Genomic DNA, 18,880 nt, shown 5'->3' with positions numbered 1-18,880 from the left:
CAGACTCCTATGCAGCTGGAAGGGCGATGGGGTGGGGCAGGCTTGCTGGGCATGAAGAGTAAACGGATCTTCCATTATCAGAGCCCCAATCTGGGGGGACCTGCAGCCAGAGCCTGCAGGTTCTCCTTCCACACTCCAAGCCCCCAGGCTGGCCAGTTGGGCATCTGGTTACCTGCTTGAGGAAGCTGAGGGTCTGCTGGGCGGCAGCGGTGGCCAGGATGGTGTGGCTGCTCCCAGGGCTGGGTCGCAGGGAGAGGGCGAGGCTGGCCACCACCTGGGCCTGCAGCTGTGTGATGCTGACCTTCTCCTCCGTCACTGTCAGCAGCGTCTCCCCAAGCACAGACTCCGTCAGGGGGGACACCACCTGCAGCAGAGTTGGGTGAGAGTGGGTGAGAGCCAAGAAAGCAGGACAGCCCCCCCACCCCGATCCCCAACCAGGGAAGAATCCACAACCAGGAGGATGGTCCAGAGGCAAAGTGAGGGTCAAGGGCTCACAGGAGCACAGATCAGAGGGGTAGGTTGAGTTTTAAAGAAAACAACAGCCCTCCCCCCACCCCCACAGTTGGTAAATAGCAATTGGTGGTCAGCCTCGATGTCAGGGAGACAAAAGGGAGTGGTGGGGACTGGGGCAAACGGGAGAATTCCTGCCCATGTCAAAAAGGCATCAGTACTGACTCTAGATGATGAATGCCAGGTCAGAATGCAGACAAATTTACATTAAAAAAAAAAAAAAAGGGAAACCTCCCAATTTTTAAATGGTGGATCCATTGGTTTTTAAACCAAATATGTCTACAAGCATATTTCAGCCCATGAGTCACTATTTATAATCCTTTAGGTGGATGATATCTGCCCAGGCACCCAGTTATCAAGGAGGAAGGTCAAAGTTGAGTTCCTAGATCTCCACAATTCCCTTTCCTGGCCTCTGGGTTGGCTGAACCCTCCCCCCGCCCCCACCCCCTCCTCACCCCCATCTACTCTCAGGGACCACACCGAGCCATGCGAGGTTGATGAGCCTGGGAGAGAGAACCTTCGCCAAGGTGAAGTTGACCTTGACCTTCGATGATGGAATTTCCAGCAAAAGGGCAGGTGGGGAAGCAAGTGTGTTTCCGGGGCTGTCTGGAGTTACTCCCTGAAGCTGAGGCCCCAGAAAGCCTGTCTTGGGGATGTCTGTATCATGGTGCACTCCCTACCACATGCATACCTTGAAGGGAGTGGTGCCCGGCTCCAGCCCAGCCAGCGTGCTGCTGTCTACCATGCGTGCCACTCGGGGGTCACCCACCCGCATGAAGTCGCTGACCAGGTCGGTGACCTCCACCAGCCAGTCCGGGCCCAGCATGGTGACCACCTGGTCGGTGCCCTCCGATGATGTCGTGTGGAACTGGGTGAAGACCTGCAGGGTAGCATGTTGGTACTGCAAGGTGCAGCCGCGACTCGCGCTCTGCGGCCGCTCCTCCTCCTCGTCCTCATCCTCGCTCTCCCGGGCTGACCTAGGTGGGAGAAGCCGGAGATCAGGGCTCCCCACCTTGGCTTGGACCTGCACAGGTCCCACTCTCTCCATTGCCCTGCCAGCCCCTCCCCGGCTCCCATGGGTAGAAGCCTGGGCTAATCCCTTCTGTCTCTGCCAAGCTTGAAGCCCAGAGTCTCAGGCTTTGCTCTCCCAGATGGGTAGCTTCTTGACCCTCCCCATCCACCCCAGGTCCCTCTCCACCCCTGCTTGGCTGAATCCACACCTGTGACTAGCTGGCATCAAATATCAGCAAATACTGCCTCTTTCTCAGCACTAAGCACGTGCTGGGGCCTGGGCTCAGCTCTAAATTGGAGCAAAGGCGATCCTTTCTCAAGTGCCAGCGAGCTTAGCTGCCTCCTGTCCTACAGCTGTGTGGCAGGCAGAATTTGGATGTTTAGTTGATGAGATTTCCAAGTGGCATGTGGGAGGTGTGTCCTGGCTTCCTGTGACTGCTCACAGCGAAATGCAAGAGGAGAGGGATAAATGGAGGGAGGAACTGGCAAGCAAAAGGGAACCCGGACTTGACAATTGGGGAAATTCTCAAACTCTCCAGATTGCCAAAAAATGTGAAAATCAGGAGGTTCACCCAGGAAAGCAGGCTTTGGAGAGAGAGGAGGGTGTGGCTAGTGCTTCACAAGGATCAAACCACTGGAAAATTCATTCACATAGAGGGTTCTTTAACTTATGTTAACTGATTTAATCCTCACAGCAGTCCTCTGAGTTAAGTGTTAATGTGCCCATTTCAGAGATGAGGAAACTGAGGCACAGTAGCCTCAGGTTGCCCAGTTAGCAAATGGCAGAGTCAGGATTTCAATCCAGGCCATCTGGCTTCAGAATTCTGGTTAATTCTGACAACAAATGAGAGTCTGGCATGCTAACTAGTTATGAGACCCAGGTGGCCAGTGTTCAAACTTTGTAGGGTTAGGGTCCTCACTACTCAAAGCAGCTTCAGCATCACCCAGGAGCTGGCCTGAAATGCAGGCTTACAAGCCCTGTCCCAGGTTCACAGAATCAGAATCTGCATTTTAACAGCATCCTCAGGTAATTCATGTGCAAGTTTGAGAGGCTCTGGTCTACACCGCCTTGCTTTTCCAAATCTCTGCAGAACTGAGCTGAGCCCAACTCTCACTGTGCCACCTGCTTCTCTCCCCAGCCCCACCCCTCCTGCTCAGCTGCCTGCCATTCTGCCTCTCTTCTCTTCTCTGCTGGCTTGTCTCTCCAGCAGCGATGAGTGGGTGAGCGAGCATGCTGAGTACCCATGAGCCTGCCCCACAGATGGGCACACATCCAGGTGTGTGAGCCTGGATCCCAGTGAGGGGGCCTAGTGTAAGTCACTGTGTACCTGGCTGACGTACTCCAAGTGTGTCCCTATTGTGCCCAGGCTGGGGCACGCATGTACAGTTGTGGGTATGCCTGTGTTGGTGTTTCTACTCCATTCTGTCTTCTCCTTGACTGCTACTGGGCCAACTCCTTTGTCACTTATCCTTTAAAACTTAGCTCCAGAGTCACCTCTTCCAGGAAGCCTGCTTTGATTTCTCCTGGAGGAAGAGGTGGCTTTTTCCTTTGTGCCATTTGATTCTCTGCACTCAGGGCTTCCCCCATCCACTGCTCAGCAGCATATATACGACGGCTTCCCTGATGGACCCAAGAGCTTGGCTGGGTCAGGCTCTGGCCACACTGACCCCCTCCCCGCCTCAGAGCCTGGCACACAGTAGCTGCTCCATAAAAGTTTGTTGATTGCATAACCGACCTGCAGACTGTGTACACCTAGGGTCATAACACACACATGCAGATGAGTCTCCCCAACATCCGTGGTGTGTGGTGGGGCTGTACCTTCGGTCGGGAAGGATAGGAACCCTCCAGCCCTTCACTTGGCTGAGGCGGGCATCCGAGAGCTCGATGTGCAGGGGCAGCTTGGGCACCCAGACGGTCATTTCCAGGGGTGCGTTGAGGACGTCGTAGCGGAACGTGACCCTGGCATTCATGGATCCGCGGGATTCCTTTCCGCTAACAAACACATAGTCACAGCTACTGGATACCTGGGGGGTGGGGCGGGGGGAGAGAGCTTGGTTGGCCTATTTTGCCCTACAGGTCATCCTGGGGGCAGAGCAGGGGAAGAACTTCAGTCTAACCAGGAAAGTCAGCCAGAAGCCCATTGGATAGAGAAAGTGCCAGTCACAAGAGGCTGAAGGGGCGGGACCGGGAGGGAAAAGGCTCCTAATTTAGCTCCTCTGGGAAGAAGTGAAGTGAAGTCGATCAGTCTTGTCCAACTCTTTGCGACCCCATGGACTGTAGCCCACCAGGCTCCTCCATCCATGGAATTTTCCAGGCAAGAGTACTGGAGTGGATTGCTATTTCCTTCTTCTCTGGGAGGAGGTGTCAGCTTTCCTTGTCTCCAGAGATCATCTCTTAGTGGCTCCTGTGGGAGGTTTTTTGCTCCCTGGCAAGAAGTCAATGTGCCATTCCTTTGAAAGGGGCTGCTTCTGATGTGCCAGGCCACACCGAGGGCAAGTCTGCAGGCTGAGGGTCCCCTGGACTGGCTCCCCTCCCCAGCATGACCGCCTGGGCTCTGGAATAGGTGTCTGATGCGCAGAGGAGTGGCCTGTCATGAGCAGGACACTGGGGTGTGACTGGGTGGGGAGGAGGTCATGGAGGAGAGGGTGGCGGAGGGGCAGGCCAACGGCTCCTCCAAGGTGCCTCTGGCCCCAAGGTTCCAGGCAGATGGGCCAGCTGGTTAATTTCAGGAGGGGGCTGTTCCAGCCAGAGGTGGAGGTGAGGGAAAGAGAGAGGGAATTTCAGGACCAGAGAACCCTAAGCACAGACAGGTGGATGACTCCACCAATGGGAGGAGCTTTTTTGCAAATGCATGCCCACCAGGACGCCACCTTGCATTCTTAGAGGTTCCCCGGTGAGCATATGCTCGCTGAACACATCTTGGCGGAGAGCTGTGCCCACTCACCGAGGTGTCCGTGCTAGTACTTCAGGGTAGATGCAATTGGTGTATGTGGAAGTGCCCATGTATACACCTGGCACGCCTGGAGAGAATCCTGCGTGCGATGCAATTAGGTGCTTCAACCTGTGCACACCCAGGGGTGTCCATCCCTGCATTTGGAGGAGGGTGTATCAGGCAGCCTGTAGGCTGATGACACCCCGAAGGCTCCAGTGGGGGGTGGTGGGGAGGGGGCTGGGATGGCGGCTCATCTGTAGAGAAGAGCCCCTGACGGTCCCAAGCCCCTCCAGGCTCTCTTAGTCATCTGGGGGTGGGTGGTGGGTGAAGGGGCGTGGGATGGCGACCCCGCCAGAAATGCTCATTTCCCACTTTGGAAGTCAGAGAATCCCAGCTGAAGGCTGGCAGATCCCATTTAGAATATTGGCAAACTCCAGAAAGAACCTGAGCATATTTCGCTGAGAATGGAAACTAATTTCATTTAGAATCTTTGCTAATTCCCTTTGGTGTCTAAGCCACGGTGACTCTTCTGGTCCACTCTGGGGTGGGGCTGGGGGAGTCTGGGTGGCAAAGGAAGGTGCTGGGTGAGGGCTCTTGGGGGCAGGCCCATTTCTCCCTATCCTAGCCTTCCAGCAGTGGAGAGCCCCACGGGCCTCGGCAAGGCTTCTGGTCCTCAGGAGGCTGTGGGCGTGTGGTACCCAGCCATCTGCTCTGGCTCACTCTGGGGACGTTATTCCTGAATGCGGGGGAAGGAGGAGGTGAGCCTCAGGCACCCCCATTCCTGGAGGGATCTAGTGTAGAGCGTGGAGAGAGAGAGAGCACACATTCCCAGGGAGGGAGAAGGAAACTCATATCCCCGGTGCCCCCGCTGAAGGATTTGCAGGAACAGAGACAGATCCTGCTGTCTGATTACTTGATTTTGACACCAGCCGGAGGCTGCAGAGCAAGCAGCTCGCCCACTTCCAGGTACCAGAGCTGGATGCCTCTCGCATCACTGCCTGCTCCACTGCCTTCTCCCCACATCTCACCTCTGATCACTGTCTAAAGCCAGGGGAAATCTGAAGGCCTTCCGGGGGGAGATGGCAAACTGGGTGGGATGGCCTTCACTGGCCATCCATGGCCACCATCCATGGAGGATGTTCGGCCCAGATGGGGTCCTTGGGGAGGAGCTCAGGGAGAGGCCTTCGGGAGTTGGAGGGGTTGCAGTGGGTGTTCCCAGAGTGGGTCCTTTCATAAAACCTTCACTCCTGGCCTAACTCATGAGCTGCTGCTTCTTCATTTTAAAAATATTTGTAATATTTATTTATTTTAAATAATTTTTAATAATATTAAATCTAGTATTTAATATTTACATTTAAATAATATTAAATTTTAAATAAAATATTTTAAATAAATATTTAACAACATTATTAAATGTTTTAATATTTATTTGTCGGCATCGGGTCTTAGTTGCTATGTGCAGGCTTCTCTAGTTGCTATTCGTGGGCATAGCTGCCCCACGGCATATGGGATCCTAGTTCCCCACCCAGGGATCAAACCCACGTTCCCTGCATTGCAAAGCGGATTCTTAACCAATGGACTACCAGGGAAGTCTCCTAACTCATGTTCTTCTGGAGGCTTCCACCCTGGGCTGGATCTCCATCTGTTCACCAGCCCCCAGGTTTAGGGCCTGTCTCTGAGTACCCCCAGGACCCACTCCCCTATTGCCTTACCCAATGTTTGCCAGACAGCAGGGGTCCATAGCGACTTGGGGATTGAATTCAAGTTGTCAACGCTGCCTTCTCCTGTCAGCCTGCCAGAAGGCTCTTCTAGGGCCTCCCCTTGCTCAGGCTGGATGTGGGATGCTCTTCGTCCCCCATCCCCTACCACTTCCCTCTTCTTGTCTACCAAGGGAGCCTGTCTGAGATGTGAATTGCCCTCTAGAGTGGTTTCCTACTCCCCCTGCAGGTCTGAGGTCTTTCTCCCAGGGCCCCCACCTCCAGGAAGCCCACCTTGATGATGTCCTCATTGTCAGATTCGCATTCCACCAGGGCGGAGACGTCTAGGACAAGGCCGGTCACCTCGATGGCGATGACCTTGACAGGGATGGCCACTGTCCGGCCCGTCAGGATGGCGGTGTTGATGATCTCTGTGTCCTGCAGGGAGGAGAGGAGGGTGGGCTCTGTGAGTTGCCTGAGGCCCCCTGCTCTCCCAGGACCACCAGCCAAGGCCCCCGGCTCCTGGCTGCCCCCACCCTGCAGATGCATGTCCTTCTTGGAAGGACACCGGTACACCTGCACAGACAGATGCATCTACCCAGCCTCATGTGTCTTCTCTGATGCTCTGCTCACGTGGACTCCCATGGGTGCCTTCAGGGTCTACCCCACTCTGCTGCCAGAAAACAATGCTTCCCTAATCCCGCACCATCTTTTCAACATCTTTGATGCTCGTCCAGACTCAGAATAACATCCAGCACATTTGCCTGGCTCTTCCACGTTCCCCTAGGCTGGCTCCACTTCCTCCTGTCCATTCCAGATGCCCCTGGGCTGGTCCCAGACAATCATTCCAGTGTACTCTCCCTAAAACCCATTGCTTCTTTGATAAACTATTCCCTTTCCCATCGCTGCACATTTGTGCACAAGATCCCCTGCCTAGAGCACCCTCATCATCTTCGCTGTGTGAGTTCTTCCTCCATGAGTCCTTCAAGGCTCCATTGTATGCTCACCTCCTCCAAGAAGTCCCCCATGGAGACATCTCTCACCTCCATGCCCCTCAGCAGCCACTGTCCCACTCCAGCACTGGGCACAGAGCTTGCCTGCCTTCTGCGAGGGAAACTCACCATGGCCAGGGGCAGGATGGCCTGCACATCCCGCTGGATGACCGTCAGCTCGGTCACGGCCCGCTCCAGGTCCGGCAGGGCTCCATGGCCCCGGTAGTCAATGTGCCACATGATCCTGCGCTTGACTGACTGGCTGGTGAAATTCTCCATCTCAAAGTCCAGCTGCAGAATCTCCAGGGGCCCCTGGCCCTCCCTGCATGGTGGGGGAAGGGACGAGAGCCCAGGAAGAAGGGCTGGGAGCAGCTCAGGGGCTCCGAAACCTTTGCTGGGGACTCTATCCCTCCTCAACGGCCCGCCCCAGGGCTCTTTGAGCCCTCCCCAGCCTGGGGAGTCCCTAGAAACTAAGCCCCAGCCCTTCTGCCGTCTTGGCCTCCTCCATCAAGACTTCCCCTCACACTCCCCCGTGGTGTCCTGCAAAAAGGTGAACAGAGGAGCCACCCTCACTCACCAAGGGGGCAGCGGTGTGCCCTGGGCCCAGGACACATCCACGGTGGCTGTTGAATGCTTGGCCCCGGTCAGCAGCTCCGAGGTCACGTGCCATTGGCCACTCCGTGACTTGGTTCCTAGAAGGGTCACACCCTTCTTGGCCTTCACCCTGGGACAAAGCAGGAAGAAGAAGAGGGAGAGGGTCAGCCTGGGGTCCCAAGGCTGCCCACCTGGCTACCACGCTTAGGCTGCGGCTGGGAGAAGGGGGAGTGGGTGAGTAAGTTACCCCGAATTCTAGACTCAAAGCTTGAAACTAATCTGGGGACTCTGGTATCACATAGCTGCAACCTCTGGCCCTCAGTGGAAGCTGTAGTCCCTTCTATTATATCTCTACCAGATCTTGCCATACCTCTGTTTGCATACCTTAGTGACAGGGGACTCACTACTTCGGCACACATCACATTGCATTTTCAGAAAGTCCCTGAAAGGAGAAGCCTCTTCCCTATAATTAGCTGAAATAGAACAGTCATGGGCTCTGTTGGGGCAAGAGAGAGCAATTCTCCTCTACCTTGGGAGGTGAGCAGGTATTCTCTGAGTCTTCTTTTCTTCAGGCCTAAAATCTTCAGGGCCTCCAACTGTCAATTTTGGCCATAGTTTCAAGTCACCCATAGCCTAGTCACCATCCTCTGGACACTCGGAGATATATCTAAAGTGTAGTGTCTTCAGTGGTGCTCTAATTAACACTAACTAAAGCAGAACGATTATCACCTCCCTAATTCTACACTCTCTACTCCTATTAATGTAGCCTGAGATCTCTGAGGACTGATTTAACTCACATTCACATTCAGGTATTAATCACTGAATTAGGTATCACCCTGGGCATGGCAACCCACTCCAGTACTCCTGCCTAGAGAATCCCATGGACAGAGGAGCCTGGCAGGCTGCAGTCCATAGGATCGCCCAGTGTCAGACACGACTAAAGCAACTAAGCAGCGGCTCTCCAGGAATATCTGTACTTCAGGGTAGGACATTCAGGAGAGAAGGCAATACTTGAAGAAGCTGGAGGTTAATGGTGCTGTTTCGGGCCCCATATATCGTGTGCTTGGGTTGGTGGGGAGCATTTTGGTGGGGCTTTTCTTATATCCTCAGAATCACTCAGTAAGGCTCAAACCACGTATTCTGCTTGTGAGACATCATTATATTTTGTGGTGATGTGATATGATTGAAGGCAATTCTGAATCTGTGAATTGTATCATTCTCAGGGTGAGGAAAAATCTGGGACTGCCCCCCCAGCTTTTCACCTAACCCCAGGATTAACCAAATGTCCTGAAACATGGACACTCTCCTGTTCCTATTTTGGCTTGCAGTCAAGGGGCTGCTCTCAGATGTCCATTTCTCCTCTTTGGCCTCAGTCTTATTATTTGTAAAATGGGGGAGTTGCACCCACTAATGTCTAAGGGCCCTTGCAGCCCCAGTTCTATCATTTTGGATGTCTTTGCTTGTGAAAATAGATATTTGCTCTCTATCATGACACTAAAGAAAGCTGAGCACTGAAGAATTGATACTTTTGAACTGTGGTGTCGGGGAGGACTCTTGAAAGTCCCTTGGACTGCAAGGAGATCAAACCAATCATTCTAAAGGAAATCAATCCTGAATATTCATTGAAAGGACTGATGTTAAAGCTGAAGCTCCAATACTTTGGCCACCTGATGTGAAGAACTGACTCATTGGAAAAGACGTTGATGCTGGCTGGGGAAGATTGAAGGCAGGAGGAGAAGGGGACGACAGAGGATGAGATGGCTGGATGGCATCACCGACTCAATGGACATGAGTTTGAGCAAGCTCCAGGAGTTGGTGATGGACAGGGAAGCCTGGTGTGCTGCAGTCCATGGGGTCACAAAGAGTCAGACACGACTGAGTAACAGAACTGACCAACCATGACCCTATGTCTGTGAGATAGGGAGGTCAGAGCTGATGTTTTGTGGCCATTAGGCAGAAGAGAACACTGAGGCTCAGATCAGTGAGTTGTCTTCTGAAGTTGCTAACGTGATAACAGGAAGAACTGAGACTAGGATATTGGAGGAGCAGGTCTGGGCGCGCCCCTACAAGGTTTTCAGGTGTACATCAGACCTTGGGAGGAGGCCAGCCCTCCCCCCCCTACCACACCCCACACCCCACCTCCCAGCCATAGCCCCCTACCTGAGAGTGAAGTGCTCCAGGCTGGGGCTGGAGGGAGAGGAGGAGTTGGGGGCCAGGTAGAGCACAATGCTGAGCACCTCCCCCGGCTTGAGGGGCCGGTCTGGCAGGCGGATCATCAGGTTGCTGTCCAGCCTGTGCTCCTGCAGGGTCCTCCTGGGGGGCGGGCGGAACAGGCTGATGCTTCCAATGCGCAGCAGCGGGTGCTGGGTGGGGCTCTCGGCCCGGGCCCCGACTCCGGGTCCGGCGCCCCGTCGGGTCCCCCCACACCCACCCGACGCATCGGGGGCATGAAGTGTGTAGTAGAGCTCGGCTTGCTGACTCTCCCCGGTCGCCTCGGGTTCCAGCCCATCCGGAGACTTGCGGCGGGCGCTGGGCGGTGCGGCCGGAGCCGGGGGCCCGAACCAGGCCAGGGGCAGCTCGGCCCGCACGAGACAGGTGGCCAGACCCCCGCTGAGGCGGCAGGAGCTCTTGACCTCCCGGGCGTCGCGGAAGGCGTGCAGGCGGACGCAGGGCAGCCGCTCGGTGACGCCGAAGTCATCCCAGTCGCGGCCGGCCACGTAGAACAGCACCTGGGCCACAGGCTGCGAGGCGGGCACGCGGGAGTGGACGATGAAGGCACGCACCTTCCAGCTGACCGTCAGGCGCTCGGGGATGTCCAGAGTGCTGGACGGCTGCAGGAGCTCCCGGGCCACTACCTGGCTGGTGCTGAAGGGCCCCAGGGAGACGTTGAGGACGGGCAGCTCCTTGGTCTGGAACACCACGAAGGGCTCGGAGCGCTGCAGGGAGCCGTTGGCCACCGTGGGCGGCGGGGGCCTCGCCTCGCGCAGGAAGAAGGCCAGTCGCGTGTGCGACAGGCGGTAGCTGATCGGCAGCACCGGGCTGGCCTGCGGCCCTGGCGGACTGGGGCTGGCCGGGTGGGAGCGGCCAGAGGCTGGGGACAGACAGAAGAAAGACCCCAGAGTGGTCAGGAGAGGGGGCTCTCGGACCCCAGGGCACCCCAGCCTCTCACCTTGACAGAGAGCTGGCCACTCCCTGCCAGACCATGCTCTCCATCCTTGTGGCTCCAAGCCTGGCCCCACCTTAACTGGTGTGTTCATTGCCCTCTTTGCTGAGTCCTTCCTCCCGGAGGTAAGGGTAAAGCTAATCCCTGTACAAAGCACTGGGAAGCTTTAAAGAGGCTTTTCCCTCCCGCATCGTCATTTGTAAAATGACTATAAAAATTGTTTCTGCCTCCAAGTGCTATTGTGAGGACTTACCAAAGTCATATGTGTAGAGTGCCCAGAGCAGAGTGTGGTGCTGAGGCAGTAAGTTTTCTCTTACTGTTATTAATGGTACCGTGCAGTACATATTACCGGCTTTCCCAGTGGCTCAGCGGTAAAGAATCTGCCTGCAGTGCAGGAGCCTAAGGAAACGTGGGTTCGATCCCTGGGTCAGGAAGATCCCCTGGAGGAGGGCATGGCAACCCACTCCAGTATTCTTGCCTGGAGAATCCCATGGACAGAGGAGCCAGGTGGGCCACAGTCTACAGGGTCGCAAAAAGTCGGACATGACTGAAGTCACTTAGCACGCACACACAGTACATATTTAATGGTTTTAAATTGTTTATTAAAATCAAATGATTATTTGTGCATTATTATGACAGGCAGTGACTTATTTGATCCTCCAATTAAGTCTTTGAACCAAGTATTATTATGATCTCCATTGATTCAACCAGTTTTCTATCAGCAAGTTCTCTTTTTTGAGGGCCTATACTTATCCAATACTTATCTCTTACAAATGAAGGGGCTGGAAGCTTAAATAACTTACCCAAGTCCACATGAGTGAAAGGGGCCAGCAGTAGGATTCGAACCTGGGGCCACCTGGCTTTCAGACCCAAGCCTTTATGGCTCCAGCTGCCTCAGGTGGTGCAGGGTCCCCAGCGATTCCATATGCTCCCCCTCAACTCCCTTTATGCTTACGTGAATGCTCAGTTGCTAAGTCGTGCCTGACTCTTTTGTGACCCCATGTACTATAGTCCACCAGGCTCCTCTGTCCATGGGATTTTTCTAGGCAAGAATCCATGAGTGGGTTACCGTTTCCTTCTCCAGGGGATCTTCCCAACCCAGGGATCGAATCCACATCTCCTGCATTGCAGGTGGATTCTTCGCCACTGAACCACCTGGGAAGCCCTACCAGCCCACAGATACACACAGGGAGGTGGATCGTCACTCCCCAAACCCAAGCGTGGGCCTTGGGGTCTTGGGCTTGACTTCCCGCTCCTCTTGGCCCCTCTCCCCATCCTCGCAGGATTGCGCCAGGTTCTAACAACTCCACCCCTTGGTGCTCTGTTTCTGGGTTTGAAAGCCAGGTGGGCGCAGGTTCAAATCCTACTGCTGGCCCCCTCCCCAGGTTCTGCTCCAGCTGTGGCTTCACTTTTGTTGTTATGACAACATAACAGAATCTAGCTGGGTCTGTCCTCTCTCCAGCTCTTCTCTCACCCCCTCCCTGCATCGCAGCCAGAGGGATTTGTTTCCCCCAAACACCAATTCTTGGCTCCTCATTCCCAGCTCAGCACCTGTTGGACACTGTTAGGGGGCAAGAAGGACCAATGTGGGGAGGTTTGAGGTTTGAGAATCGGTTCTGGATCTTCCGATGGACCTCTGAGCTGTGTTCTTCACTTTTGATGCTGGGTTGTCATTTGTTTTTGAGAATCAAGAAATTCCCCTATAATTCATGCAACACAATGCAAACGTGTATACTATTAAAGACTCTCTTCTTTCTTCTTACAGAATAAAATTCAAACTCACCTTGCGCCTGAGCATGGCATTCAGGATCCTCTAACAGGGGGCTCTAGGCTTCCCATTCCCCAGCATTCCTCTTCCCAAGCCCCTGCTGCTAGCATAACGAAACGACTTCTGGTTAGTGCTTGCTGATGCTGCATTCCCTGGAGAAAGGCATGGCAACCCACGCTAGTAGTCTTGCCTGGAGCATTCCTTGGACAGGGGAGTCTGGCAGGCTACAGTCCATAGGGTTGCACAGAGCTGGACACGACTGAAGCGACTTGGCATGATGCTGCCTTATCGCAGCTCCTATGCTCATGCTGTGCCCTCTGCATTGGATTCTCTCCTTTCCTATCTGCCCACATCCAAATCCAAACCTTCCTCCAAGGCCCTGCTCGAATGGTGCCTCCTCTGTGAAGCCCTCCAAGATATGACCTCTACTCCTGGGAATTTCTTCAGAGTTCTGCCCCTCTCTGTGGGGAGAACTTTCATCCTGCCTGGCAGGACAGTTATCTATGAGACCTTGCACTCAGCAAGCCTTTAACAAATCACGATTGATTGACACTGAGTGATTCACAGAGACCTCGAGCCCAAGGAGGAGACTCCTAACTGATTACACAGTGGTTACTGCCACGTATGCATATTATTATTTTACTACCGTCAATGAAACCTTGACAGTTCCACAGACATTCACATCCAATTCCTCATAAACCCAACGAACTAAAAATTCTCTGCTCTTGAAGTTCTGATGTCCGTGTCTGATTTTTTTTTTAAATCTGTGATTTAATTTTCTAATTTAACAAATGAGGCAATTAGCTAGGGGCATGACAAAGGCCCTGGGTCAAATGTCCTAAGAGGAGTGGAACCTGGTGTCTGTGACCCTTTAGGGCCTCTCCCAAGCAGCCCTTCAGATTACCTGGGGAAACCTCTGGTCTCTGGTCCTCTGGACAGCCTGCACTTTAATCATCAGACTGCTCCCTTCATTTCCAAGAGAACTCTGTTCTCAGGCCACCCTTCCCCACTAGACATTCTGCAGTGCTGCAAAGTAAGCCAGTTTTCAGTGATGGGGTGGAAGTGGGGGCCGGGTCCCAGATGAGGATGGGAAGGTGTCTGGAGAGATGACAGAGACTTCCTGGCTGGCGCCTGGAATCCCTGCCTCATGGTTACCACTGGAGTCTCTGAGAAGGTGTGTGTGTGGAGGGGCTGGTCCCAGGCACACAGGTGGGATCTGGGATGGTGACCTGGGCCAGGGCACACAGCCAACCAACTGCTTTGGCAGTAGCAGGAAGCAGGCAAACAGAAGCTTCGAGACTCAAATTCAAGGTTTATCCTCGCCACACTCAAACGGCAACTTGCTTCCCACTTTGAGCCTCAGTTTCCATCTCTAAAATCGAGGTGGTAACATCAGGCCCCTCATGGAGATGTTGAGGGGAGCTGAAAGACCAAGGGGGAGGGGTGGGGGCACTGCTACACGTGATGGGATGTCCAGGGCCTGTGGGTACTGAGCCGAGATGGGGAGAGGCCACCGTGCCCGTCCTGCGGGGGTGGAGCAGAGCAGCGGCTGTCAGGACTGTGCTCAGGCTGGGTGGACAGGGCGGGGACATGGATGTCAGAACCACCGGCCCCACCTCGCTTATCATCCCCAGGAGACCCCGAAGGCTGCTAAGTGGCACTTAGTCCCCTTTGAGCCGCTCACCGTCCCAACCTGAGGGCTGGCCGTCTGGACCCCCAGAGGCACAGTTGGGGCGGGACTGTCAGATGGGCAGCAGACGCGGAGGGGCGTGGAGGAAGGGGTTGGAAAAACATGCCTGCCTGCCCTCCTCCACCCTCAACAGATGTTAGCTGGATGAATGCAGTTCTCTGAATGAACCTCTCAGCACCAACTGGGAAAGCGCGGGCTAATGAGAGCACCCTCAATGGGGCTTCCAGGGGAGACCTGATGGCCGGTGGGCAGAGGGTTGCTGGCCCTAGGCTTGGGACTTCTGACCCTTCCCAGCAACCTTGCAGATAAGGAGACTGTGCTTCTGAAACGGGAAGCAACTTATCTTAAGAAACCAACTAGCGTTTAGAAAAGGGAGCCAGGAAAGGTAGTGTGAGGGTTCCACAGTTTTTGTACTGATGGCATCACAACACACAAACACTGCCCCCCCCATCACCACCATGAATCATTGCATCCTCTGGGGCCCTGAGGACCTTCTGTGGGCTGAGTGGGGATGGAGGTGTCCCCGAGACCCCCGCGCTAATCTCTGCTCTCCGGCTCACTGACTCTGGAGCCTAAAGGAGGTGGCTTGATCTCTCTGGGCCTCAGTTTCCCCAGGGAGGTGGGGAAGGCCCTGGAAGCCGTCTGGTGGGGCTGCGGGGAGGAAGGGGAGACTGGTGGAGCTGCCAACAGATCAAGTTTTCAGGGACACGGTGTGTGAATGTGTATGCATGTGTGCATGTGTGCATGTGCCGACGTGCACGCTGGCCTCCACGCTAGGTCCTGAGGTGGGGAAGGGGACCTGCAGGGGTGGATGTGCTGGCCTGGATTCACCCTGCCTTGGAAACAACTCAACTCCCTCCAGTCTAGTGGGAAGCATACACACACACACACACACACACACACACACTCGTGCTCACATAGAGCCGGGCACACACCTGTCTGTCAAGCCCCACAGCAGGCACCCCTTGACAGGTGGTTCTGAACCCCTGCTGCTCCGGCTCTCATTGATTCTGCTTGACTTGCCAGACCCCAGACTCCACCTGCTGACTTCTGATTCGGCTCGGTTCGCCCTGTGGACCAGACAACATTGTCTTCCTGTAGGTGGCCTCCCCTCCCCGAGGAGCATCACTTGGATTCTCCCCTGCCCACCCCACCATCCACATGGCCTTGGGCCTGCGGAATCATATGGGTCTGCTCCCGACCCCGTTGCTGTTTCCCTAGGAAGGCGGTTCTCCCTGTCTCATCATATCTCATGATCGGCATTAAGGGCTGAGTTGTGCCCCCTCCCAGATTCACACGTCCAAGTCCCAACCCCCGGAACCTCGAAATGTGACAGTGTTCGGAGATGGCGATCTTTGAAAGAGGTGATTAAATTAAAATGAGGTCATATGGGTGGGCCCTAATCCAGTAGAACCGGTGCCCTTAAAGGAGGAGATTAAGACACAGAAACACACGAGACGAAGACCCAAGGAGAAGGCAGACATCTACGGGCCACAGCGCGAGGCCTCAGAAGGAACCCACCCCGCCATCACCTTGATCCCAGACTTCCAGCCTCCTGAACTGCAAGGACATAAGTTCCTGATGCTTTGCCACCCTGTTCTGGCAGCCCAAGCAGGTTAACGATAGGAGGGATGGGCTATTTCCACCCCTCACAGTCTCAGTTTCCCCAGTGAGATGTGGACACACTGTAAGGGGTGGAGGAGGAAGTCAGGCTGGAACCATGCAACTTTTTTTCTTGGCCGCTCGGCATGTGTTCCCCAGCCAGGGATCGAACCTGCAGCCCTTGTGTTGGAACTGTGGAGTCTTAACCACCGGACACCAGGGAAGTCCCTGGAATCATGCAGCTTTTGTCTTCGGTGATAATGAAGGTACATTCCCAGCCCCGTCCCCTGACTGTGCCTGGCCTGGGACCCTTCCCAGCTGAGCTGAGCTCACTCCTTCCTCCCGCAGCCCTGGGAGGGTGCATCCAGGTCTTTACCATTTGGGGACTATGGATGGGGCTTCCCTGGTGGCTCAGACAGTAACTAGGATGGGGTGTCTGTAAATGTAAGAGGTCTGAACTCCCATCCCCAACCTCCATCAATCTCCTGGCCCCTCCCCTGGGCGCTGAACCTGCCCAGGCTTCGGGACCCTTGGGAGCACCATCCTTGAGGCCGCTTCAGGACGATGCCCAGCTGGGAGGCAGCAGGCTTCATCCTTCCCCTCTTGTTCCAGAAAGAGACTAAGGCATCACTGGAGTGAGAAAGACACTGGACCCGCCAGCACTGAAGAGAAGATTTGCACAGGGTGTGGGGGGTGGGGTAGTGAGGACCCCTCATTCTGCCATGCCTGGCCCAGGCATCACCTCCTCCCTGAAGCCTTCTTGTATATCTCCACTGGCATCACTTGGGTGGTGAATTGTTCTGTGCAGCTCCAGCTCTGGCTGATCTGGAGCTTGGCCCTGGTATGAGCATGAAATGCAAAATCGATGTTGTGTCTCATTGGTCACCTCTGTGAATGCTCCCTGCGGGGTGGGGTGGGCAGGATGCTGGTCCATGTGCCTCTTCATCTCTCAAGTCACCTCCAGGACCAGAGGGCAGGTACTTATTTATGCTTTCGCCTTTCCAGCTGGCTTGGGATCTGGGCAGACACTGGACTTAACCAGTTTCACATAGTGCACGGAGTGGTACACATGTAGGTGTGTGTGTGTGCTTAACGAATGTCAATTCTATCCTCTTCTAAGGCTTGGGGCACATGCTTAGGGCCACTGACTGGGACATAGGCCCTTCCTTTTCACCTCAGCCTGGCCCCAGGTGTCTAGGAGGGCAGCAGGGGGCCTTTGCTACCCCCAGATATGCGTCATACCTTCTCCCCAGACACAAAGGCCACCTCCTTCCAAATCTATAAATGAATCTGTGTGGAGGCTAGGGCCAGGGGAGGGGGCACCTCTGGCCATCTCCCTGCCTCTAATCAAGATCAGATGCCTCCTGCTTCTATCTCTAATTGTCCCCAAATTAAAACTAATCACTTGCAAATCAGAAAAAAAAAAAAAAAGACTGTCATTAGCTTTATAAATTTGAGGCTGTGGGGTCACAGCAGGGCATGTCAGCAAGGCCAGAGGGTGCAGGTTTGTGCTGGGAGAGCGCCTGCTCACATGTGTTTTGTGTGTGTGTGTGTGTGTGTGTGTGTGTAAGCACCACACCCAATGTCTGGTGCTTAGGGATCCTTCAGCACTTACTCTTGAACTTGCCTGAATGTAAGACACAGCCACAGAAAATAAAACAGCCACAGCAAACAGATTCTAGAAGGGCTGGACCCAGGCTGACACAGTCACAGTGTTCAGGGGAGAGACCTGGTCCCTTGTATGCTTATTAAGCCTCCCAGGCGTTGCCTTTATCATTGGAGTTTGGACCACACAGCACTAAGCAGGCGGGATTGGGAGATGCTGAAGGGCTGTGGCCTGCATGCCATCAGATGGCAATGCTGACGGTGCAGGATGAAGCGTCCAGAGCCTAGAACAGTGCCAGGCACACACTGGTGCCAACTCTAGAAACAGATGGGTGACACAAGAGAGGAAGCAAGAGGCGGGGTTGACGCAGGTGGTGAGGATGCTAGTGAAGCTGAGCAGGACCCTGCAGCACCCTTCTGGGTACAAAAGCCTTTCCCTGAACCCTCGTTTCTTGTCTGTAGGAAAAAGGCTTCAGTCTCCTAGTTGGAACTCGGGGAAATCTTCCCCGAGTTCTAAAGAGCAGGCACAAGCAGTTAACAATTCGGAGAATAGAGTCACAGAGCTCCTGGGTCCTCCTGCAAGGATGAAAATAACAGTCTGATACATGTCTTTGAATTATTCTGCAGAAACTAAGACTCCCCTCCTGGCCCAGGTGGAGGATGCCGACTATATGCTGACCACAAGCACGCAAACCCCAGAGTGGCTGGGACTAGAAGGTTGAGATTCCCAAAACATCACCCTATGACCTCACCACCAGCCAATCAGAAGAAGGTCTGTGAGCTGATCACCCTTCCTCCAAACCTCTCCCTTAACATCATCTTTAAAAACCCTCGCCTGAAAGCCATTCAGGAATGTGGGTCTATTGAGCACAAGCCACCCATTCTCCTTGCTTGGCCCTTGCAGTAAAACTTTGTCTGCCCCAAATGCCAACATTTTAGTTTGTTTGGCCTTACTGGGTATTGGGCACATGAACTAGGGTTTGACAACACTGGAGGCCATGTGGTCCAGAATCAAGAGCCCATGGATGGGCTATATCCAGTGACCCCTCCTAACCCTGACCTCCAGGCCCACAGGAGGGGTATGACCTGCAGAGTACACTCCCCTGGCCCAGGAGTTGGCAGTGGAGGAAACTCTCCACTGAGGCCCTAAAGAACTAGAAGAGAGAGGAGGGATGCCTGGCTGATGGGTGGATCTGATCCAGTGCAAGCGCATCATTTCTGCATTCTGAGGCCCTATTTCCCCATCAGCAAAATGATGATTCAGCAACCAATGTACTAGTTACTGGGCTTCCCTGATGGCTCAGACAGTAAAGAA

General features: G+C 54.4%; 1 protein-coding gene across 1 annotated transcript in view; it reads right to left on the bottom strand.

Moving 5' to 3' along the window:
- TMEM132E (transmembrane protein 132E) overlaps positions 1-18,880 on the bottom strand; it is a 61,836-nt gene that overhangs the window by 4,025 nt on the left and 38,931 nt on the right. Inside the window, exons 2-8 of the mRNA XM_044939544.2 lie at positions 9,898-10,828; positions 7,721-7,867; positions 7,273-7,465; positions 6,446-6,589; positions 3,341-3,546; positions 1,202-1,487; positions 173-364 (exon numbers count right to left, since the gene is read on the bottom strand). Of these exons, the coding sequence (XP_044795479.1) occupies positions 173-364; positions 1,202-1,487; positions 3,341-3,546; positions 6,446-6,589; positions 7,273-7,465; positions 7,721-7,867; positions 9,898-10,828 (2,099 nt within the window). The remainder of the gene's footprint in view (positions 1-172; positions 365-1,201; positions 1,488-3,340; positions 3,547-6,445; positions 6,590-7,272; positions 7,466-7,720; positions 7,868-9,897; positions 10,829-18,880) is intronic.

This window comes from Bubalus bubalis, chromosome 3, assembly GCF_019923935.1.
Source record: "Bubalus bubalis isolate 160015118507 breed Murrah chromosome 3, NDDB_SH_1, whole genome shotgun sequence".
NCBI lineage: Eukaryota > Metazoa > Chordata > Mammalia > Artiodactyla > Bovidae > Bubalus > Bubalus bubalis.
The sequence above is the reverse complement of the archived record's forward strand: the minus strand, read 5'-3'. Positions and strand labels throughout refer to the sequence as shown.